General features: G+C 41.8%; 1 protein-coding gene across 1 annotated transcript in view; it reads right to left on the bottom strand.

Moving 5' to 3' along the window:
* Positions 1-8,103: 8,103 nt before the first annotated feature.
* Positions 8,104-19,464, bottom strand: part of LOC149438154 (coronin-1C-like) — a 73,437-nt gene continuing 62,076 nt past the window's right edge. Inside the window, exons 9-11 of the mRNA XM_089660192.1 lie at positions 15,130-15,187; positions 12,196-12,441; positions 8,104-8,878 (exon numbers count right to left, since the gene is read on the bottom strand). Of these exons, the coding sequence (XP_089516318.1) occupies positions 8,741-8,878; positions 12,196-12,441; positions 15,130-15,187 (442 nt within the window). The 3' untranslated portion in view covers positions 8,104-8,740. The remainder of the gene's footprint in view (positions 8,879-12,195; positions 12,442-15,129; positions 15,188-19,464) is intronic.

Genomic DNA, 19,464 nt, shown 5'->3' with positions numbered 1-19,464 from the left:
TGAAGAGGAGCGGGATTGGGACCACTCCGCGAAGCGGTCCATGGATTTCCCTGGCCTACGGGCAGAGAGGAGGGGTCCCCCCGAGATATAGCAGGGCAGCGGGAGCAGGGACGGCTCACCTCTGCTCCATACGGCGCCAAAACCGGAAGTAGCTAAGGCTTTTGACAACTGTACCTCAAATGTGTAAATTGTATGTACATGGATAGGAAGCTGGATACATGAATGAGCTGATTCCTGGAATGGTCTAAAGTTATGAGCGATGTACCCAAGAGTTCTTTCTTGAGGCCAATGCTGTTCAGTTTATGTAGGATATAGAGATTAGACTCGAGCCTACGGTAATTTAAGTGTGTGCAGATGAGAGCAAATTACACAGGGAACTAACTTTGGCACAGGATATAGCATCACCAAAGGAGGACCTTGACAAAATTGGGGGGGGGGGGGTGCAGGTACATGGCAGATGAGATTCAAAATTGAGAAATAAAGTTATATATTTAGGTGCCCAAAATACATTTTAGGAATTGCTCACCTAGCAGAATCAGTGATGAAAAGAGATCTGGGAGTGCTTGTGGATCACAGACTTAGCTGCAGCTTGGCCCTGAATGCTATTACTAACAAAGCTAGCAAAAATATTCTCATGCATTAAAGCGGACATATTCCAGAGATAAATCAATAATTCTACCACTTTACAACATTAGTTCAGCCTCATCTTGAATTCAGTTTTAATCTCCAATCCTCAGGAAAGACATTAAATTAGAAAATGTTCAGTGAAGAGTAACAAAATTAGGTAAAGGGACAAAGGACCTGAGAATTGATTACACATACAGTTATTTACTTTGAAGAAGAGACACTCTGTCAAACGGTTTACTCCAAGGACCCTTGGAGTAACACAATTTGAAGTTAGAAGAAAGGAGGTTAAACATTACGGTTAACCTTATATTGTGGAAATGATTCTTTACTGCTAGAGCAGTAAAAATGGGGAACTCTCTTTCCCAGGTGGTACTGAGAGTGTCAACAATTTAATGTTTTTTTTCCTTAGGAAGCAGGACTGCACAAGCCTATGGGAACTGTTAGAAAATAAAAATCTTACACACAGACAATCCCAGCCTGGACCCACAAACTTAACAGGACTTAGATCTATTACCTATATGGAAGTTCTAGCCACACCCAAAAACATGAGATCCAGGGAAAAAACAAAAAAACACAGATCCAATAGGCTAACCTGAGCTTATTATTTTAAATACTCTGATCTCCTCACCTCAAAGAATTGAAATAGGATGCCATAATTAACTGAAGGGGAATTGTTCCAGAAGTCACTCAATTGGCTCACTGTCAAAACGTCTGCCCTATGGATGTTAAAATCTTAACCAAAATGAGGGACAGAATAACTCTGATTCATTGGGCTAATCTCCCTTCCTCTCTAATCATGTCAACCAATGGGAAACAGGCAATCTGATAGACTGGATCTTTAAATATGAGAACCTTGCACATCTAGGTCTGCCCGCGATGTGAAAGTGATCAGCGGCAGAACACTTTCCAGGCAGGAGCCAACTGAGAAAAACAAGCACAAGCTGATGGTAACAACTGCAGCCATCAGCTTGTGCTTAACCTGTCACTCTTTGGACATCCAAAGAGCTGAACTAGTTAAATACCTAGATGCTGGAGTCAGAGATGCAGGATGACAGAACAGGTAGTTTAATATTCCTCTTCTATATTTTCTTTGTCTTGATATATCAGCTCCTTATTGTTCTTATTTTATACTTGTATGGATTAACAATTTGTTATTGCGGTCACCTGTAAATGGTTATGGTGTGTCTGGAGAGGAATTGTACTCATCTGCTACTGTAATTTCTGAGATGATCTGATTCAATAACCTCTGTATAGAATTGATTTTTTGTTACACCTAATAAAAATACAGATTTATTTCCAAATTGGAAGCGATGGGCATGGTGATGCCGAAACCTGTTATCAGATCCCTATAATCAAATTATAAATTCAAATAGGCTCACGAGGCATTGGAATACCTATGTGCTAACATCCTGCCAAGAATTTTGAATAATTTTACCTTAAACTTTTTGCCGCTTTTAGGTCAGGTACGTGCTCTGCTGGAGAAATGGTGTGGTGGCCTTCATTCTTGGTTTGGACATTGTAACATTAATGAGTATCTTGCTCAAATTTTTATACTTATTTCAAGCCCTAACGTTCCACATTCTTCAAACAAGCTCACTCTTTACTCTTAAGACTTTATTTGGGCAAATAAGAGACCTTGAATCAGACTGCTCACTATCCCTAAGCAATCTGACGGTCTGGTTGTCTCTGACCTGCAAAGATATCAGGCTACCCACCTGGGCTGCATAATAGATTGGTGCCGGCATAGGGATACTAAAATATGGGCTCATACTGAACAGGATCAAAGTCAGATTCCTCAGAGTCCCGTTGTGTCATGCTTCTCTATGCTCATATCCCAACCACTGATTGGTACAACATTACTAATGTGCTCGTTGTTATTCACAACTCCACCCATATCTCTGGGGAGTTCTCCCCTATTTAAAATTTTGGGTAATCTGTGCTTTATACCAGAATTTGTAAAGGGCACTTTCCAGATTTGTCTACATCCTGGACAATTTCAAGCATCTCATTTCCTGGACACAGGCTCTCAACCTTCTATTCAAACCTTGATGGACCCTAACAGATTATACCACACTGACTCTTGGAAGGCCTTACAGCTTCCTAAATATCTTCATTCTCTACCATCTGCTCAAGGCTTCCAGTGTAGATTAACCACATTTGAAGAACACTGCTCGGATAGTAGTGCCCCCTCTCACACACTCTCTCAACTGTATACCCTTCTGATTTCACCTGCAGATGACGTCTCCTTACTTTATTTGGAGAAATGGGAATCTCAAGTGGGGAGGACTTTTCAGAGTCCCAACAAACCAACAGTATATAATCGCCTTGAAAGTGTCACTTTGCACAAAGATTCAGAAAAATAATTTCAAGATCTTATCATGGTGGTACCATACACCATCCATCCTTCACAAACTCTTTCCAGCTACCGCAGATAAATGCTGGTGTTGCCTCTCAGAAAGGGGGACTCTTCTCCATGTCTTCTGGTCCTGCTCAAGGTTGGAGCACTACTGCCAGGAGGTCCATCGAATTGTTCAACAATTTGCAGATTATCAGGTCCCTGATGATCCTGCATTCTTTCTTCTCCAAGTTACCAACATTCCAGCTAAAGTTTACAAACATTCAATTTTACAACACCTTCTGAACACTGCCAAATCCTGTCTATCCCTTAGATGGAAGGACCCACAACCTCCATCTATTGGACTTTGTCTTGTCAATACCAAGTCTTCCATTCAATTTAGTTCCTCTACCCTTTTGAGCCAAACAGGAGGTAGATACCAAACCATGGGCCTAATGGAACGTCTATTTTTTTCAGAGGAGGGGGAAGTCCCTTCTCAAGGAGAGTCACTGCATTGACTAAAGACCAATTATCCTTAGCTCTGCTGCTAGACAGTCATTCAACACACCATCCTATTCTCCTTGTCATCACCTAACCTTGCTCTCCCCAACCCTCCCCTTCTGCTCCTCCCCCTCCCTCTCCTCTTTTTCCCCTTTTTTCACCTTTTCATCTTCAGATTTTTGGAAAAAAGGTACAGCAGTATCACCCAAGGTGTTTTCTTTCCATGTTGGCTGCAATCCATGCTTGTGTATACTAAAGATACCCAACAACATCTGATTGACTGTTTCATACCTAGGAGCTTGAATTTTTTTTTTTTTTTTTTTTTTTTTTTACACCTGTGGCCATGGCGGTGATTAGAACACCTGAATCCAATGTTTTGGAGGGGTGTCCCAATACTTTTGGCAATATAGTGTATGATATTTTTAGTAGAGGATGAATAAAAAGTATACAAAATATTGATAGCCTCCTGATCTCCTAGGTCAGCAGTTTACCCTCTGTACACTGACCACAGTGGGTCTCGCTCAGCACTGCAGTCAGACACGGAACACCTTTTAATACATACAAGGTGTTCCTTGATTGAACGAGGTGGAGAGGAGAGGCAACATAATATACCATTTTCTGATTGGAGGAGGTGTAGAACTAAAGGCAAAACATTTTTTTTTTTTTTTTGGATAGAAGGGAGAGGGATTAGAACCCCTGCCAGTTATTGCTGTCAGTGTCCCCATTAGGGAGATTCACCCTCTCCATTTGTCCTGTTTACCATTATCATTGAAAATAAAAGAAAATCCCAACTTTCAGGTTGTCCCTAGAAAAGTAATAGAGGGGAAATCTTTTAATGGGGACACTAGTGAGCTGGGGGTCCTGAAAGATTTCTCTTCATTTGCAGGAATTTCCTCTCACTTCCTGTTTGGCTATAGGACAGGAAGCAAAGAGAAATCTCTGCAAGGAGACACAGATAGCGGAAAAAAAAAAAAAAAAAAGGGTTATATAACCCTCCTTTGCTTTATCCAAAACGAAAAAAAAAAGTTTTGCTTTAACTGAAAGAAGAAAAAAAAAAAAAAAAATAGAAGGCATTCTATAGTTGGCCGCAGTGGTAGGTGAGCAACCTTCTGTGTTTATCATGCCAAGGGGAAGCTGCTCGCACAGGACCTGGCCATGAGTGGTTTAGTGCCGACTACTACAGTTATTTTCAGCTTTCCCTATTGGCTCCTCAGGTATATGGCCAAGTTTGTAGGTATAATGTAGGTATGCACAAAGTATGCATGCGTTAAAGATCCTACCTAGAATTCAGCTTTAGACTGGTATTACAGCTTAAATGGGTAATACATTGGCGAAGCCAACATACAAGACAGATACAGCTGAAAAGTAAAAGGATCCTTTAAAGCATGTGAACAGTAAGGTAAAAAAAAAAACCCCAAAAAACTTTTGATTGCCAACAGTTACATCTAAGGTGATGTACATGAACTCATCACTGGCCGCACGCAAATATGCGTACCCAAAACAAACAGAACTGTGCCGAGAACATGCACTGTACGCAATACCGACAGTTACCGGCAGATAATGGAAAGCTCCCAATCTACTTTTCATCAGGTGCTATGTGACCACGGTGACAGCCAATCATGGCAGTCACATGATCACAAACCCTGCCCCGCCTCCCAGCATCTAAAACCCCTTAATGGGCTGCAAATGGGTTAAAGAGTTTTTCATCTCGGGCAGGCTAGGGAGAACTGTCATGACTGACCAGAGCGCCATCACGCAGGAGAGGGTCACATGCTCCCCCATAAAAACCAAGTATTGTGCCAGATGAGGCACTGGAAGAGTCGAAGACTGGGTCAGGGGGAACCCTTTAGACAGATAGAGGTTAATTTACTAGATTTGGAGTGTGCAAAATCAAACTCACTTCTGCATAGAAACCAATCAGCTTCTAACCTCAGCTTGTTCAGTTAAGCTTTGGCAATAAAACCTGGAAGCTGATTGGTTTCTATGCAGAAGTGAGTCTGATTATGCACTCTCCAGCTGAAGTAAATAAACACCATACTGTCACATTGTCCTGAACTGCTAACTACACTATGCTCATGAATGGCCATGGAAGAATTCTTGCAGTGCTGGCTTACCTTTCCTCCAATGACAGTTTTTTTTCTAAAACTGTGTCCTACAAATCATGTCTTCTATATCTACAATTATCTTCTGTGCAAATCTGATTCATTTTGTTAAATAAACCTGTGCTTAAAATAAATACAGCAAAATCACCCCAATATACAATAACCTAAATCACAGACAAAGATACAATTAAAATAACAAAAATGCAATTTAAGACAGCAGTGTATTCTTTTTGATTTCATCTGAACAACTCATTGGCTATGGGATTAAAAAGATAGCACTTTTTTTGGCAGTGTAATTGGAAATCAGTGTGTCATCCGATTTAATAAAACTTCTATAGATTTACAGCAGTATTAAACCCAAAAGCAAAAATACAATATATTGCAGCTCATCAGTCATTAGATGTGGTACCAGGCTGCAATTTTCTTTTTTTCCCCCAGTGACCTAGCCAGTAGCACACCTGGAGTACCTCCACTATGAATGAATGAACACAGGGGGCATCTTTGGACAGTAGCATTGGCAGCCTGGGGGAGGGGAGTGCTATGTACTAGCAGATTTAGATACACTAACAAATTTAAACTGAACTCCAGATAACACTTTATATACAATTAAAGCAATAGTTTTTTTCATTTTTGGGATAAAGGTTCTACATACAGTAAATAAACGGTGATCATTGTAAGCACCTCTGTTGGCATTAAATGGCTTGTCACATGTCTAAACAATGCATTCTGCTGGGGATCTTGTTCTTTTGGGAAAAAAAAACAAAAAAAAACAACACACAACAGATTTACAGGCCAGCTCACCAGGTGAAACACTAAAATAAAGCCTAAAAAAGAAAATGAATCCAACCATCACATCTAAGCTGTACTGCAAGTAAGCTCCAATATATTAAAATGTTAACATTTGGGTTTAATACCACTTTAATCTGAACATTAAAGTAGAACTTTACCTTTCAAAAAAGTTTGCAAGCAGGAAGCTTTTTAATCACAGAAGAAACATGCTAGCTCTCTGCTGCAACAAATGTTTTCCACTTTCCTGCTCTCAAACTTCTTTTGAGCAAAACTTAAGTTTTATTTTTTAATTTTTTGGAGTGTACACTGAGCCATGCATGCGCAGCTCAGTGTACATTCTCGGCATACTTTTATGCAGAGGTAAAAAAAAAAAAAAGTTATCCCAGTCTGGCCAATAAAAATGTCTGAAAATGCTGAATCTCGAAGACAACTAGGTGGTGATGATGGCACATCGCTGGAGGGGAGAAGGGTATAGCATACTTCAGTTCTGCTTTATCCACCCTCAGACTTTGGTTCATATTATCTACCACTGATGGCTTCAGGCTACGTTTACACAGCGTTGTGTGTAGGCGGCAGAGAGGCATTTGGGAAGCTTCAACGCCTCTGACAGTTCTGCACATTGCAGCACATGGTGCTGTTCTAACGGGAGTGTTAGCGTTGTGGCAAAATGGACGCCTCTGGTCAAGTCAGGAGGCGTTGAAGCCTCCTATTATAGTCTATGGTGCTGCTCCGCAAACTCCCAGTCGGCATTTGCGGCACGGTTGCAACGTGGTTGCGGGGCGTTTGCGGAGCGGTAACACCATTTAAAAATTCATTATAGGCATTTGTGGAGCGGTTTTAATGCTCGGCAAACGCCTAGCAACCTCCGCTAAACCGCGCATGCGGCGTTTGCCGAGCAACGCTTGCTAAACACTATAGGGGCGTTTGGAAAGCGTTGGTAAAACAGTCAAGTGTGAATGAGCCCTAACTCCCTTGTATATAAGCCTGTGGCCACGCCAAAATAAAGTGCTCACCAGAAGTCACCATCAGAGTACCATTCAGTTTGTTAAAAGTGTAAAGGACTGATATCCTTGCTTAAAAATGCAAAAAAAACACTAGCTTGCATTGCAGCTCTAGGATGGCTACTAAACTAAGGGTGGGCTAATACTATTAAAAGAACAGAATGGTTTAGGAACTGCATCCGAAAAGACTGTGGCATACGGTTGATTTCCACATGCCTGAAAATGTAAAGTGTCTGCCATTACTTAAAGGCCTCTTTTACACCTTTCTGCTCTGGTACAATGTATTCAAATGAATTATGTTGGCGTTAATGTAAGGTTGGCGCTGGCGTTCACTTGAATGGGCTGCCAGCGCATCAAAACTGTCAAAATACATGCGTGTACCTTTTTGCCCTGATACAGCACATCAAAATGCACAGTAGTGCATTACAGCTTGTTGAGGTACGCAGCAATGTAGTTGTTTTGGGGTGCCGTTCAAAATGGTGTGAAGAAAGCCTAAAGTAAATATAAGCTTTTGTAACCCGATTGTGCAAAGCCCAACAGTGCTGCAATATTTTTCATTTCCAAATACCGAGCTTCGTAACTTGTCTACTATAAAGCAAGCCCTCCTCAATCCAGATTAAACTTCCGCATTCTAGCATGTGGAAATGTACATTTGAAACTTCCCAAATGTTATCAACCACTTGCATCTTCCACTGCTTATTCAGTCAATGAGGGAAAAGAAACTTCTCTACACAGAACAGCAAAAGGATTTATATAAAACTCATGAAGCTTTTATGGGTATTTTCTTGCAATTCCAGACAAGTAACACAGTGCTTCCTCCTTTACATTAAAAATAAAAAATACTATACGATGCATGGTCCCAACATATTTAACAAGGTCTTTTGGCAAAAATTTGAAAAAAAAAAAAAAAAAAATGTGTGGCATAGGTCAATTTTCATAACCCCGCCCTTACTCAGAAAAATCAAAAACAGAACCAGAATTTATTTAAAAAAAAACAAAAACAAAAAAAAACAAACTATATACTGGATGTCATGGACAGGAAAAGGTCATGGTAACACTTGAAAAATGAGGGTAAAAATCTTGGCTTTTAATTAATGAAAAGTTTGTTTTTAATCCTTGTCTCCTTTGCATGAGGCCGGCCTGAAAGGTTGGGATAGCGATATATTGTGACACTTCAGAAGTTAATGGCATCTAACCCAACTCCTGAAATTACACAAGTGTCTTTGAGTGGAGGCACCTGGTGGATGGGTGGGTGGAATGTTGACTGAGAATGGTGGTTACAGTCTGTGCTGGAATGCTGATCATCGCCTGGGCCCGGAGGAAAGTGTTGGGTGGAATGTGATCTGGCAGTGGGCACCTCCAGCTCAGCTAAGATAGTGTTCTTCTTAATCTTCAGATTCATCATTGTTGGTGAGACTGGCCACTAGATCCTCTAATTTGGAGATTCGTTCAGCCTGGGACCTGATGTCCTCCCTCATTAAACGCAGCTCCTTCATCACCTCATCTAGCTTGCCATCATTTGGCTGAAAAGCAAAGAAGTTTTAGGACAGTTTTAGAATTTTATTTAGAAAAAAAAAAAAAAAAAAAAAAGAAGATTCAAAACAATGTAATATTAGCATTACACACAATGAAATACGACGCATCTCATTTCCCTACCACACATGCATTTCAAGTACTTATATAGATACATAACACATTACCACCAACTTGCTAAAAATTAAAAAAAAATTCATCTCCCTTAGCAGCAATCCAATACCATGCCTCAAAGTATACTCACCCTCATTACCAACAAAGCTACTCTGTAGAATTTAATGATGTAGAGTTTAACAATCTTATGGCACAGTGAAAAAAAAAAACAAACAAAAAAACAAAACCAAAAAAAAAAAACAAAAAAGACACTAACCTAATTTTGACATACCTGTTAATTCCATATCATAGAAGTACAGGGCACACAAATTGGTTCTTAGATCTTGGGTAAATGCCCCTACCTTCAGGCATTTGTGACAATGGAAAAAGCTTTCCTGTAGGCACAAAGGACCCCACCCATAAGGTAATGTGAAAATTGTGCCAGGCAGAACATGGTAAGTGAGTACATTTCCCAAAATTTGATGGGAAGAGTACCAAGGAAGCAAGGAGGACTAACGTCTAGACACCTTGTCCCAAGCAGCGAAATAGCAGCAGTCCCCTCAGCCTTAGCAGACTCCTCAGCACCGTTCCAGCTCCATAGATGTCCATTTTTCCGATAGCCGCTAGGGTCCTGTCGAGCCTTCAAAGACTGTGCCAGCTGGACACACCTCCATTTCACGCACTGTCTCTCCAATACCATCTACAAGGTTAGTGTCCGCGTCGATTCCTCCCCGTGTTCTTCGGACAGCTATGACAAGTGATCTGATGTGGGAGATGCCCTAGGTCAGTGGTCGGCAAGCCGCGGCTCTTCACAAACTTTAATGCGGCTCTTCTGTGTGCCGGGTGCCCGCTCCCCTCCCTCCTCTCGGGCGGCCGCCCCAAAAGTCAGGACTCTGCAGCTAGCCCAGCAATGGGCAAACTACAGCCCGGCGGACCTTTTAATCCGGCCCGCGGAGCGTGGCAAACATTGGCTGTCAGGATGTAGGCGGGGCAGCGTGACAAACTCCTCTCCTCTCACAGTCCGCCCTGAAGACTGGAACGGCGCGGGAACACGGCGAGAGGAACGCGCAGAGCAAAGGTAAGTGAATTGACACAATATGGGGAATGAATTACTATAGGGGAGATGAATTACTATAGGGGGGATGAATTACTATATGGGGGATGTATTTTCAGTTTTAAAAATGTGGCTCTCAAAATAAATTTCAATCGTGGTTTTGGCGAGATTTGGCTCAGTTGAAAAAAAAAGGTTGCCCACCACTGCCCTAGGTGATCAAGACCTCCGCACACACATCTAATCTCTCCCCACAAAAGATCTGGAGCTGTTCACCACATGGTTAGAGAAAGCCGTGGGGCAAGACATTGAGAACTTACAAGATGAAACTACACACCTTGGGGATAGAGTCACTAGAAACACGAGTGGAGGAAATGCTAACTGCCCTACAGATACTAAAGGGAGAAATGTTTGACAAAAAAACAAACTGACTCCTTACTTGACCAGTTGGATGGCTACGAAAATAGAAACCGCAGAGCCAACATTCACATCAAGGACCTGCTGCAGGCCACCTCGTCCAGGGACATGGTCTCCACCTTACAAGGCCTTTTCAAGCAGATCTTGGGCCGTGACGCCCCACCACATATTGAGATAGATCGTGCCCTTCTTCCCCTCCCTTCCGGTCCCGTGGTATACTGCTATATGGCACATAGTTGGGTGTATGTAATTCACTGAAAGGGGCATGCTATTTGGCTCACACCAGCGGGCTCTGATGCTCCCCTTGATACCTCCTCCGGCTGTTCAATCCACTCATTTGCCTTCCTAAAACACTTTCAGAAAACCTTGCATGCTCATCATTTGATAGACTGCTGGAGAGTTCTTCAACCCACTACTGAGTATTTCAGCTACTACTTGGCCACTCAATGTGTACACTCACATTGATCTATTACTAAAGGATCAATTTTTATTAGAATCTCTCTCCAGTGCATCTATTGGCTCCCTCACACTATCTGACCATGCTCCCGACTTTCTCTTTGATCCCCCTGTCACCAGACACTAAACAAACAATGGACCTGGTGCCCGAATGAGAATTTGCTAGACACTGTGGTACTCCAACAGGTCTCTGACTCACCAACTTATTTCACTGAAAATATGTCGGGGGAAGTAAAGGCAGTCTCCATTTGGGAGGGCCACAAGGCGGTGGTTAGGTGCAAACTTCTCTCTCAAGACGCCCATTTGAAAAGGGAACATACCGGTGAGCTTCAGAGCCTCATAACTAACATTCACCAGGTGGAAGACACAAAAAAGTCATACTACCCCTGATGCTATGGCTGAACTCCAATCCCTTCTAATTATCTAACCTCCTGGAGGCACGAATCCACACCTGCTTGCGACATCTCTCCCAGAAATTTTATGAATTTGGGGGAAAATGTGGGAAATTGTTGGCTAGAGCTCTGCAAGGTCAGTGAACTTCTACACATGTACAAAAGATACAATACGTGCCATGGTCCTACACCCCTCTAAAATAGCAGAAGCGTTTCGAGACTATTATGCTCAACTCTACCTTCTACCAGGCACTCACCCTGGGACTTCTACATAACAGAAGGTGTTGCATATCCTTCAATATTTGGAGAAAGCAGTTTCCGAGGCTCACACCTCAGGTCTCTCTTAAGCTTGACACACCTATAACACTGACTGAATTGGCAGTGGTTATCAAAGAACTCCCTAAGGGTAAGAGTCCAGGCCCAGACAGCTTTACCAATGACTATTATGTTAAATGCGCTCTTCTTTCTACTCCCATGTGTTCCTACTTTATTGCCTTAGCCAAGGGTACCAGCACACCAAGTGGATCCTTACTGGCTTATGTCATTGTCCTCCCAAAGGAGTGTTGCAAACACAATACAGACAGACGTTACCAACTGGGATCGGGCCTCATTCTCCTGGATGGGCTGTGTAAACATACTGAAAAGAATATCCTGCCTAAGATCCTCTTCTATTTACAAATGGTACCCATCTGTTCAAGCCTCAATAGCCACTTCATGCACTTTGTCTGGAATAAGCTCCCCCTTCATCTGGCATTAATTGGAAGAGCCTAAACGGATGGGTATCCTGGCCATACACTGCTACTATGAAGCCAATGAATTTGGAGTCAACCAATGCAGTGCAAACTTCTGAATTCAGTACTCTTCTAAACACTGGCATAATTAAAGTATGATTACTTACAGCGGTGTAGGCTTCTGGTGTCTTTTTAGCAGTACTAGCTGGCTCAGTCTTCTTCTGTGCGGCTGGCTTACTTCCCAAAATATTTTTCTTCACCACATTTAGATCACGGTTCTTGGTTGGCACGTACCCATGCCTCAGAGATATCAAAATGGGGCTTGCATTTTTGCCAAGAAACCAATCTTCAGCTTCAAGTGGAGCTTCTGGACCAGCAGTATCAGGGTATAAATCATCTTGAAACAAATCCGACTAGAAGACAAGATTTTAAACTCAAATGTTTCTTCGAGTATAGTAAGTGCATAATGCATATCCTGTCCATTTAATAGTGCAGCTTTCAGCAGCTACATCCAACCTAATGTCAACAGAAGGTAAATTGTAATGGTTTTTTTTTTCTTTTTAACGGAAGACATTGTCGTTTGATAATGTTGACACATACCATAGCAAAGCTAGAGAAGCAAGAATATTATTATAATTTTATGAATATCACAGAAATGACTCCTGAAAAACTTGCATTGGTCTGCATTGTGCAATGCAGCCCCGATGGAAAAGGACAAAAAGTGCCCCGATTCCAGTTATCTCAAAACACTAATGTGTTGTGTTAGTGTGCACTGGTCAAAGATGGAACATGTTGCATTTAAATGCAGTTCAACATGCTAAAAAGTAGCCATTTAAAAAAAAAGTTTAACATTTTTGCTTTTTATAGTGGTACTCTACATTTACAAATAGCTCTATAAATCACTTCATCTTTAAAGTGATACTAAACCCAGGACCCTGCATTCACTAGATCTGGTCTCCCACAGTACACAGAACATGGAAGTGCAATTATTTTAGTAAATATAAACTGCTAAATATCTTTTCTCATTAACAGTTAGAGCAGTCTTGTGACTTCAGCAGTGCACTGGATAAAGCTAGTAGGAATTTTCTTTCTGCTCTAGGAGGATGTGAAACCCCTGACCACTGTCTGGACAGTGCTGATTGGCCCTGTGCTAATCACATGCACTATCCCAAGGAAAAACGTCTCTAGCAATGCACACCAAACTGAGCATGTGCATGTGACTACGGATTCAGTCTGTATCAGGTGGTCATTTCAACAAGAGGAGAGAAAGAAAAAAGGATTAAACAGCCTTTTTATACAACGCAGAGTATTAACCCCTTAGGTTCCACAGTGAGTATAACAAGCATGCTTTACTGCATACACAGACTGACTTTACTGTTGTGGGTTTAGTAACACTTTAAAGTAGATTTTCACTGGGCCAAATTGGGATAACAGCAAACTTTATATTACACATTCTCAACTTTAAAAAAAAAAAATCTTGAAAAAAAAAAAAAAAAAAAAATCGCAGCTTACCGGTTTGTAAATGATCCTATTTAGAAACTCTAGCACTGTAATATCCTACTTCTGTGTTTATGACGGGCCTAAGGGGATGTGTTTGCTATAATTAACCCCATTTGTGCTGGGAGACCTCATCAGTTGTAAACTAGATTTGAACACTGTCTGTCCTAAGAATAGGTTAAATATTTAAAAAGCTCTGATTCTCAATTGTATGCTAAATGAGAGGAAAACCAATTCAGAAATACTGGGTTAGGGCACCATCGACTAAGCAACATGGAAATCGTAAGAAATAAGTTTATATGCTTATCATATAAAGGGGTTTTTGCAAAATTTGACTGTAAAAGTGGAAATACACTGTAAGAAACTTTAAAATGCAATTATGTGTGTCAATATGACAAAGAAGCAGTTACACACTCATAATTCACCAGCTCTTCTCTCCCCTTCTGTTCGCACAAGCAGAGCCTTATTCGCATCTATAGCTGCCCCTCCCAGTGTGTGTGCTGCTGTGTAGATGACAGGAAGTTGATATTAACCACTTGCTGACCAGCCATGTACCTGGTATATCACTGGACTTGAAGTGGTTGCACCTGGATGTGCCATCCCGGCACAGTTTTTTTTTTTTTTAGAGCCGACAGTCCGTTCTCTTGTAATAGCAATCAGAGCGGCTTGCTAGCTATTGCAAGCAGCAGGAGACTATGTACCCCCACTCCTGCTTTGTCAGGATCTCCCATCCCACCAGGAGTCCTGATTGGCTTTGTTTCACTCTGTTACATAGTAACCTGAAAGCGATGACCTCACAACACTTCTGGTTTACTCGGAAATGCATGCAGCCATTTTAAAAACAAAAACATTCAAATCACACCTTTTTGTGATTAAATGCTTTTAAGGGCAGAGGACGGATTTAGAGTCTTATTGTCCCCAGATCCCTCCATAAAGAGTACTTGTCACAGGCCTATTGCTGTGCCAAGGATTGTTTACATTCTTTGTGACAGCAATAAAAGCAATTAAATGTATTTATTTTTTACAATGTCGTTTTTAAAATATTTTTAAGTGCCCCCACCCCGCAAAGGCGAACTCACGCATCGGTCTCGTATGCATGCACCCAGCAATCGTCCCACACGTGAGGTATCACCGCAAATGTGAAATATCAGGGGTCTAAGCAGGGAAGGTGATCATGGACAGGATGGTGAACTGTGTGGTGGGGCGCAGCAATTACTAGAGCCGATCCCTCTGTGTGGCTCTTTGCAGCAGCTGAAAGCTGGCAGAAGGGAGTAGGAGAAACCAGCTTTCATCTGCTGCAGGGAGAGCCATGCAAGGATCAATTCAAGTAATTGGTCCCCTGCCAGTGTGCTTTTATTTGGCCTTGCTTTGATAAATGTAGTTACAGCATGCACCCTCAATAACTATCTTTTGTTTCTTTTTACTAGCTGCTGTGCCCCAAACAACGAGAGTTTTACGACAGGTATCCCTTTAAGCAATAATGCCCATCACTGAAACCCCCAGTGAAAGGATCAGTTCCTGTAAGGCATATTTTCTTACACCCAAGACACTTATGATCTCTTCTTTCAATTGGTTATTTTCCAAAAATGATCACTTTTACTGACCTTCCTGGGCACAGTCATGATAATAGGCTCACACTTCCTCTCATGCAGTTTGTAGAACCTCAAAGAAAAGAAAAAAAAGAATAGTTACTCAAAGTAATGACAAAATTGTGCCCTTATACAAAAAACATTCAAAACAAAAATTCCACCAGTTGCCAGATCCATAAACATACAGAACAAAAATGCTGTATCATTCTTTCACCACTAAGGTAAACGTTATAACTTTGTAAATAATAATACAGTAAGTGTCACCAATGACAGGAAAAAATAGATGGAGATTCACCGTCGGCACCTGGTGATCGCCGAGGAACAGTGATGGGGTAGAGGTCTGTATGTAAACAATACAGATCTCCCCCATCAGCTCCAGCACGCTGCTTTGTATTGCTCTGCATAGCAGAGCAATACAAAGCAGCGTGCTTACACAGTAAACCCTTTGATCGCCCCAGATGTTACCCCTTCCTGCCCAGTGTCATTAGTACAGTGTCAGTGCTTTTTATTAGCACTGATCACTGTATTCGTGTCACTGGGGATGTCAGTGACAGTCATTTCCCCCACCAGTGTCAGAATGCCCGTCGCAGTTCCGCTATAAGTTGCTGATCGCCGCCATGACTAGTAAAAAAGGAAGAAAAAAAAAAAATTGCAGTATATATATACACCGCCATTTGTAGACACTAACTTTCATGTAAACCAATTGGGATTTTTTTTTTCTTTTTTAGCAGACATGTTGCAGAACATATTTTGGCCTAAATTTATGACGAAATTTGATTTTTAAAATTTTTTTTTTTACTGGATAGGTTTTCTTTTATTTTTCTTTATAGCACAAAAAAAAAATGCGGAGGCAATCAAACACCACTGAAAGAAAGCTCCATTTTTAGGGGAAAAAAGGACAAAATTTCATTTGGGTGCAGCGTTGCATGACTGCACAATTGTCAGTTAAAGTAACGCATCGCCGTATCGCAAAAAATGTCCTGGTCAGGAAGGGAGGTAAATCCTCTGGAGAGCAAGTGGTTAAAGTGATTATAAAGCTAAAATATATATTTTTTTTAACCTTAAAAAGGAGAAGTGCGGATTATTATTATATTACTGAGCATTATATAGCAATGAGTAATAACATGCCTGATGATCACTCAGTTCTCGGCCTTCACTGAGAAGAGAGTGTGACAGTAAGTCACTGGCTCTCTGCTCTGCCCCTCAGAGCTCACTGGAGCGTTGGGCTGTGGCTGGGGAGCATCTGGCTCAGTATCTCAGCAGAGTACTGAGAAGCGGAGCCAGCTGCTACTCCAGCATCTGGGAGGATTGTCAGGATTCTTGCAAAGCCTGGACTGGCTCTGTGGCATCAACCCACTGCAGACTTTTTCTTGCTGTCGGCTGCATCTGGGTCACAAGATTGCAGAAATAAGTGCACTCCTGTGACCCAGAAGAGAAGTATGACTAAACGAGCTTTGGCCATACTTCTTTTAATGCATTCTTGGCATTAAGGTAAATGCTTTACAACTTGCTGTTCTGCAATCGATCCAGTCCTCAATCAATCTAGCCCTGTGCACGGTTGCATCTCTTTTCTCCCCTCTCCCTTTACACACAGGGGTTGATGCAGTAGCAGCAGTGATTGGCTCCTGCTGTCAATCAAATGCTGTGAAGAAGCAGAAGAGGCAGGCTGAGCCTAGTTTGGTATCTATGAAAGCACACAGCCTGGCCCAAGATCAAGCCCACACATCTGCCCCTATAGCAAGCAGTTTGCTATGGTGGCAGACACAGAAAAGGAGAGGACAAAAAAAAAAAAAAAAAAAAAAAAAAAAAAAAAAAAAAAAGGAGAGGATAGCGAAGGCAGGGGACCCCTTTGTTCCATGCCACTGCACAACAAGTATAAGATGACCACTGGGTGGGTGGGAGCAGCCCCAATGAGGAGATTTCAGTAAATTAGAGAAAAGGGGTATTTGTTCCCATGGAGACAATTTATAAGGGAATTACCAGCAATATCACAGTCTGGCTAGCAGAACACAGCAGGATAATGGAGAGAGGGGTCTAAGGATGGTTGTGCTGTTCAAATGGACAGCTCACAATGGCCTCAAGGTCCCATCGGTTGACAAGGAAGAATGCTGTATAGATGAAGGTTGCACAAGGAGTGAAAGGTGTTGATAGGAAAAGGGTGAATGAGATTGACCAGGATCTACAGGGTTCCAATTGAAACGTCAGATGTATAGTCAGGTCAAGGATGAGGGGTGAGCAAGGAACTTGAGAAAACTCCTCCGCCTAGTAGACTAATGAAAAACCTCATCCCAATAATTACCAAGCAGGAGTACATCTTGTGCCCAAATAGGGATGTAAAGAGATGAATCCAACATAAGAATGGAATTTGCTAAAAAGGGAACACCTGGGTGTAAGGTTATTAAGAAATTGCTTGCCCAAGCGGTCATACAGTCACACACTAATGAGGATGGCTGAGTACCCAAGTGCCAAAGTTGCCGTGGACCATGGGTGGAGAGGAAAGGAAGCCCATCCAAGAAACCCCACGCACAGGGGAGCAGAAACAGTTTTGGATACAGACTGCAATAGTGTATCCCCATATTGAGATTGAGACATAGCCAGGGGAGAACAGATTAAACACCTTATCATGGAAGAGAAAATTGGCAAACTGCAGCTGGTGAAGGAATGGAGAATAAAAAGGTGTGTTCGAATTTAGGATAACGCTTGAAGGTGAATTCAGGGAGATCATATCTTAGCAGAATGAGATAGCTGTGTAAATAACCTCTTCAACTAGAGGTAATTAGGAACCAGTCACCTAAGAATAAAGACCTAACCCCGTGCTGCCTTCAGGAGAATGCACACAACAGAAAAAAAAAAAAAAAGGCATAAAAAAAAAGGGGATTTGATCAGAATAGGATGCCAACTTTTTTTTTCTTTTAACTAGATATCCAGAACATAGACCAACTTGTACTGAAAAGGGTATCTGAAGAAGACAATAATACCAGTTACACCTAAACAATATGTCAGGAAACACAACTTTCCACAGCATGTAGGCACAGCCTTTGGGAAATAGAGAAAACATCAGTCGTCAGTTTCTGGATGACAGACGTCAGGTGTTTGGAGGCCAATAGCCAAACTCAGATCCCACAGATTATCCCAAGGGTTGACAACAATGCCAATAATCTAGTACACCAGCAAATGGAAGAAGCTATTCTTGTCAGTAAGAAAAGTTTAACAGGGAAAAGAATTTCCCTGGCATCAGAGTGTTTGACGCAGATATACAGGAATCTTTACAAGACTAACTATAGATTAGACAAAAGGTTGTGTCAGGGGGCACTTGTGTAAGCCTGACAACCAAATAATCATATCAATGGATCTTGTGCAATGGGGTACGTAAACCTCTAAAGATGGGAATTCCTTTGTAGGAGTTGGTAAGCTCTGAAATCCTCTTTTAAGTAGGAAAACAACAAACACCCATAGTAATAAGTGAAAACGGGGTTAGGGAACCTTGTTCTTTTTCCCAAGTTCATAGGAACAGAAAAACTAGAATGGTAAGGAAAGGACAGAAATTTCAGGACAGGACATCTCCTGGAAAAATTAAAGAGAAAAGTTTGGGGTTAAGTGTCCATAGACCGCCTCTATAAGCCTCCTATTATCATGAGGAAGGCTGTTCAGAATCTCTGGTGGGCTAATGGGGGGGGGGGGGGGGGGGGGAGGTTTGCCTCAGAAATCAGTACCTACAGTAAATAACTGCATCTGCGAGAGGCACATGGATGCGAACCTCAGGGTAGGAGATATGCAATACAAAGTGAAGTAAGATTTTGGATAATAGAGTCTGAAATATCTCCCAGTAGCTGTCAGAAGTAGTAGCGGTCTCAATGTATTAGCTGAGAGACTTGCCAGGTCCACCTTGGGAAAGGACAATTTTTTTTTTGCAAAATTCTGCATTCATACAATACAAAAGGCTTTGCATATGGCAAAAAGGTAAGCAACTTCCTCAAAAAGTAGAGAAGAGAAATCTCAAGCTGCCACTGGCAGAAAATTTGCATTCCTTTTGGTATGTGCCTCAGTGGGTGCGTCAAGCAAATCTATTGTTTGGGCAGAATTAAGATTAGAGGAAGGCGTGGCAGAAGAGTGCTTGGGGTTGATAGACCCTTCTGATTCCAGAAGTAGTTAAAACTTAAAGAATAGGTCAGACATAGTAGCTGTGAATTCGGCCTTATTCAAACACACCTGTAAGGGAGCTGGAGTTAAAGGTTTGGAGCGTTGACAATGGTAGACCTAGCTCTGTCTAGGGAGGGAGCCACTAGTAACTTGGGAGAAACTGTCTCCTCTAAGCTTGTTGCAGATTTGCTGCTGCCTGTGTTTCGGATC

Source organism: Staurois parvus, unplaced genomic scaffold, assembly GCF_062004578.1.
Source record: "Staurois parvus isolate SC_StPar_1 unplaced genomic scaffold, SC_StPar_1.0 ptg001209l, whole genome shotgun sequence".
NCBI lineage: Eukaryota > Metazoa > Chordata > Amphibia > Anura > Ranidae > Staurois > Staurois parvus.
The sequence above is the reverse complement of the archived record's forward strand: the minus strand, read 5'-3'. Positions and strand labels throughout refer to the sequence as shown.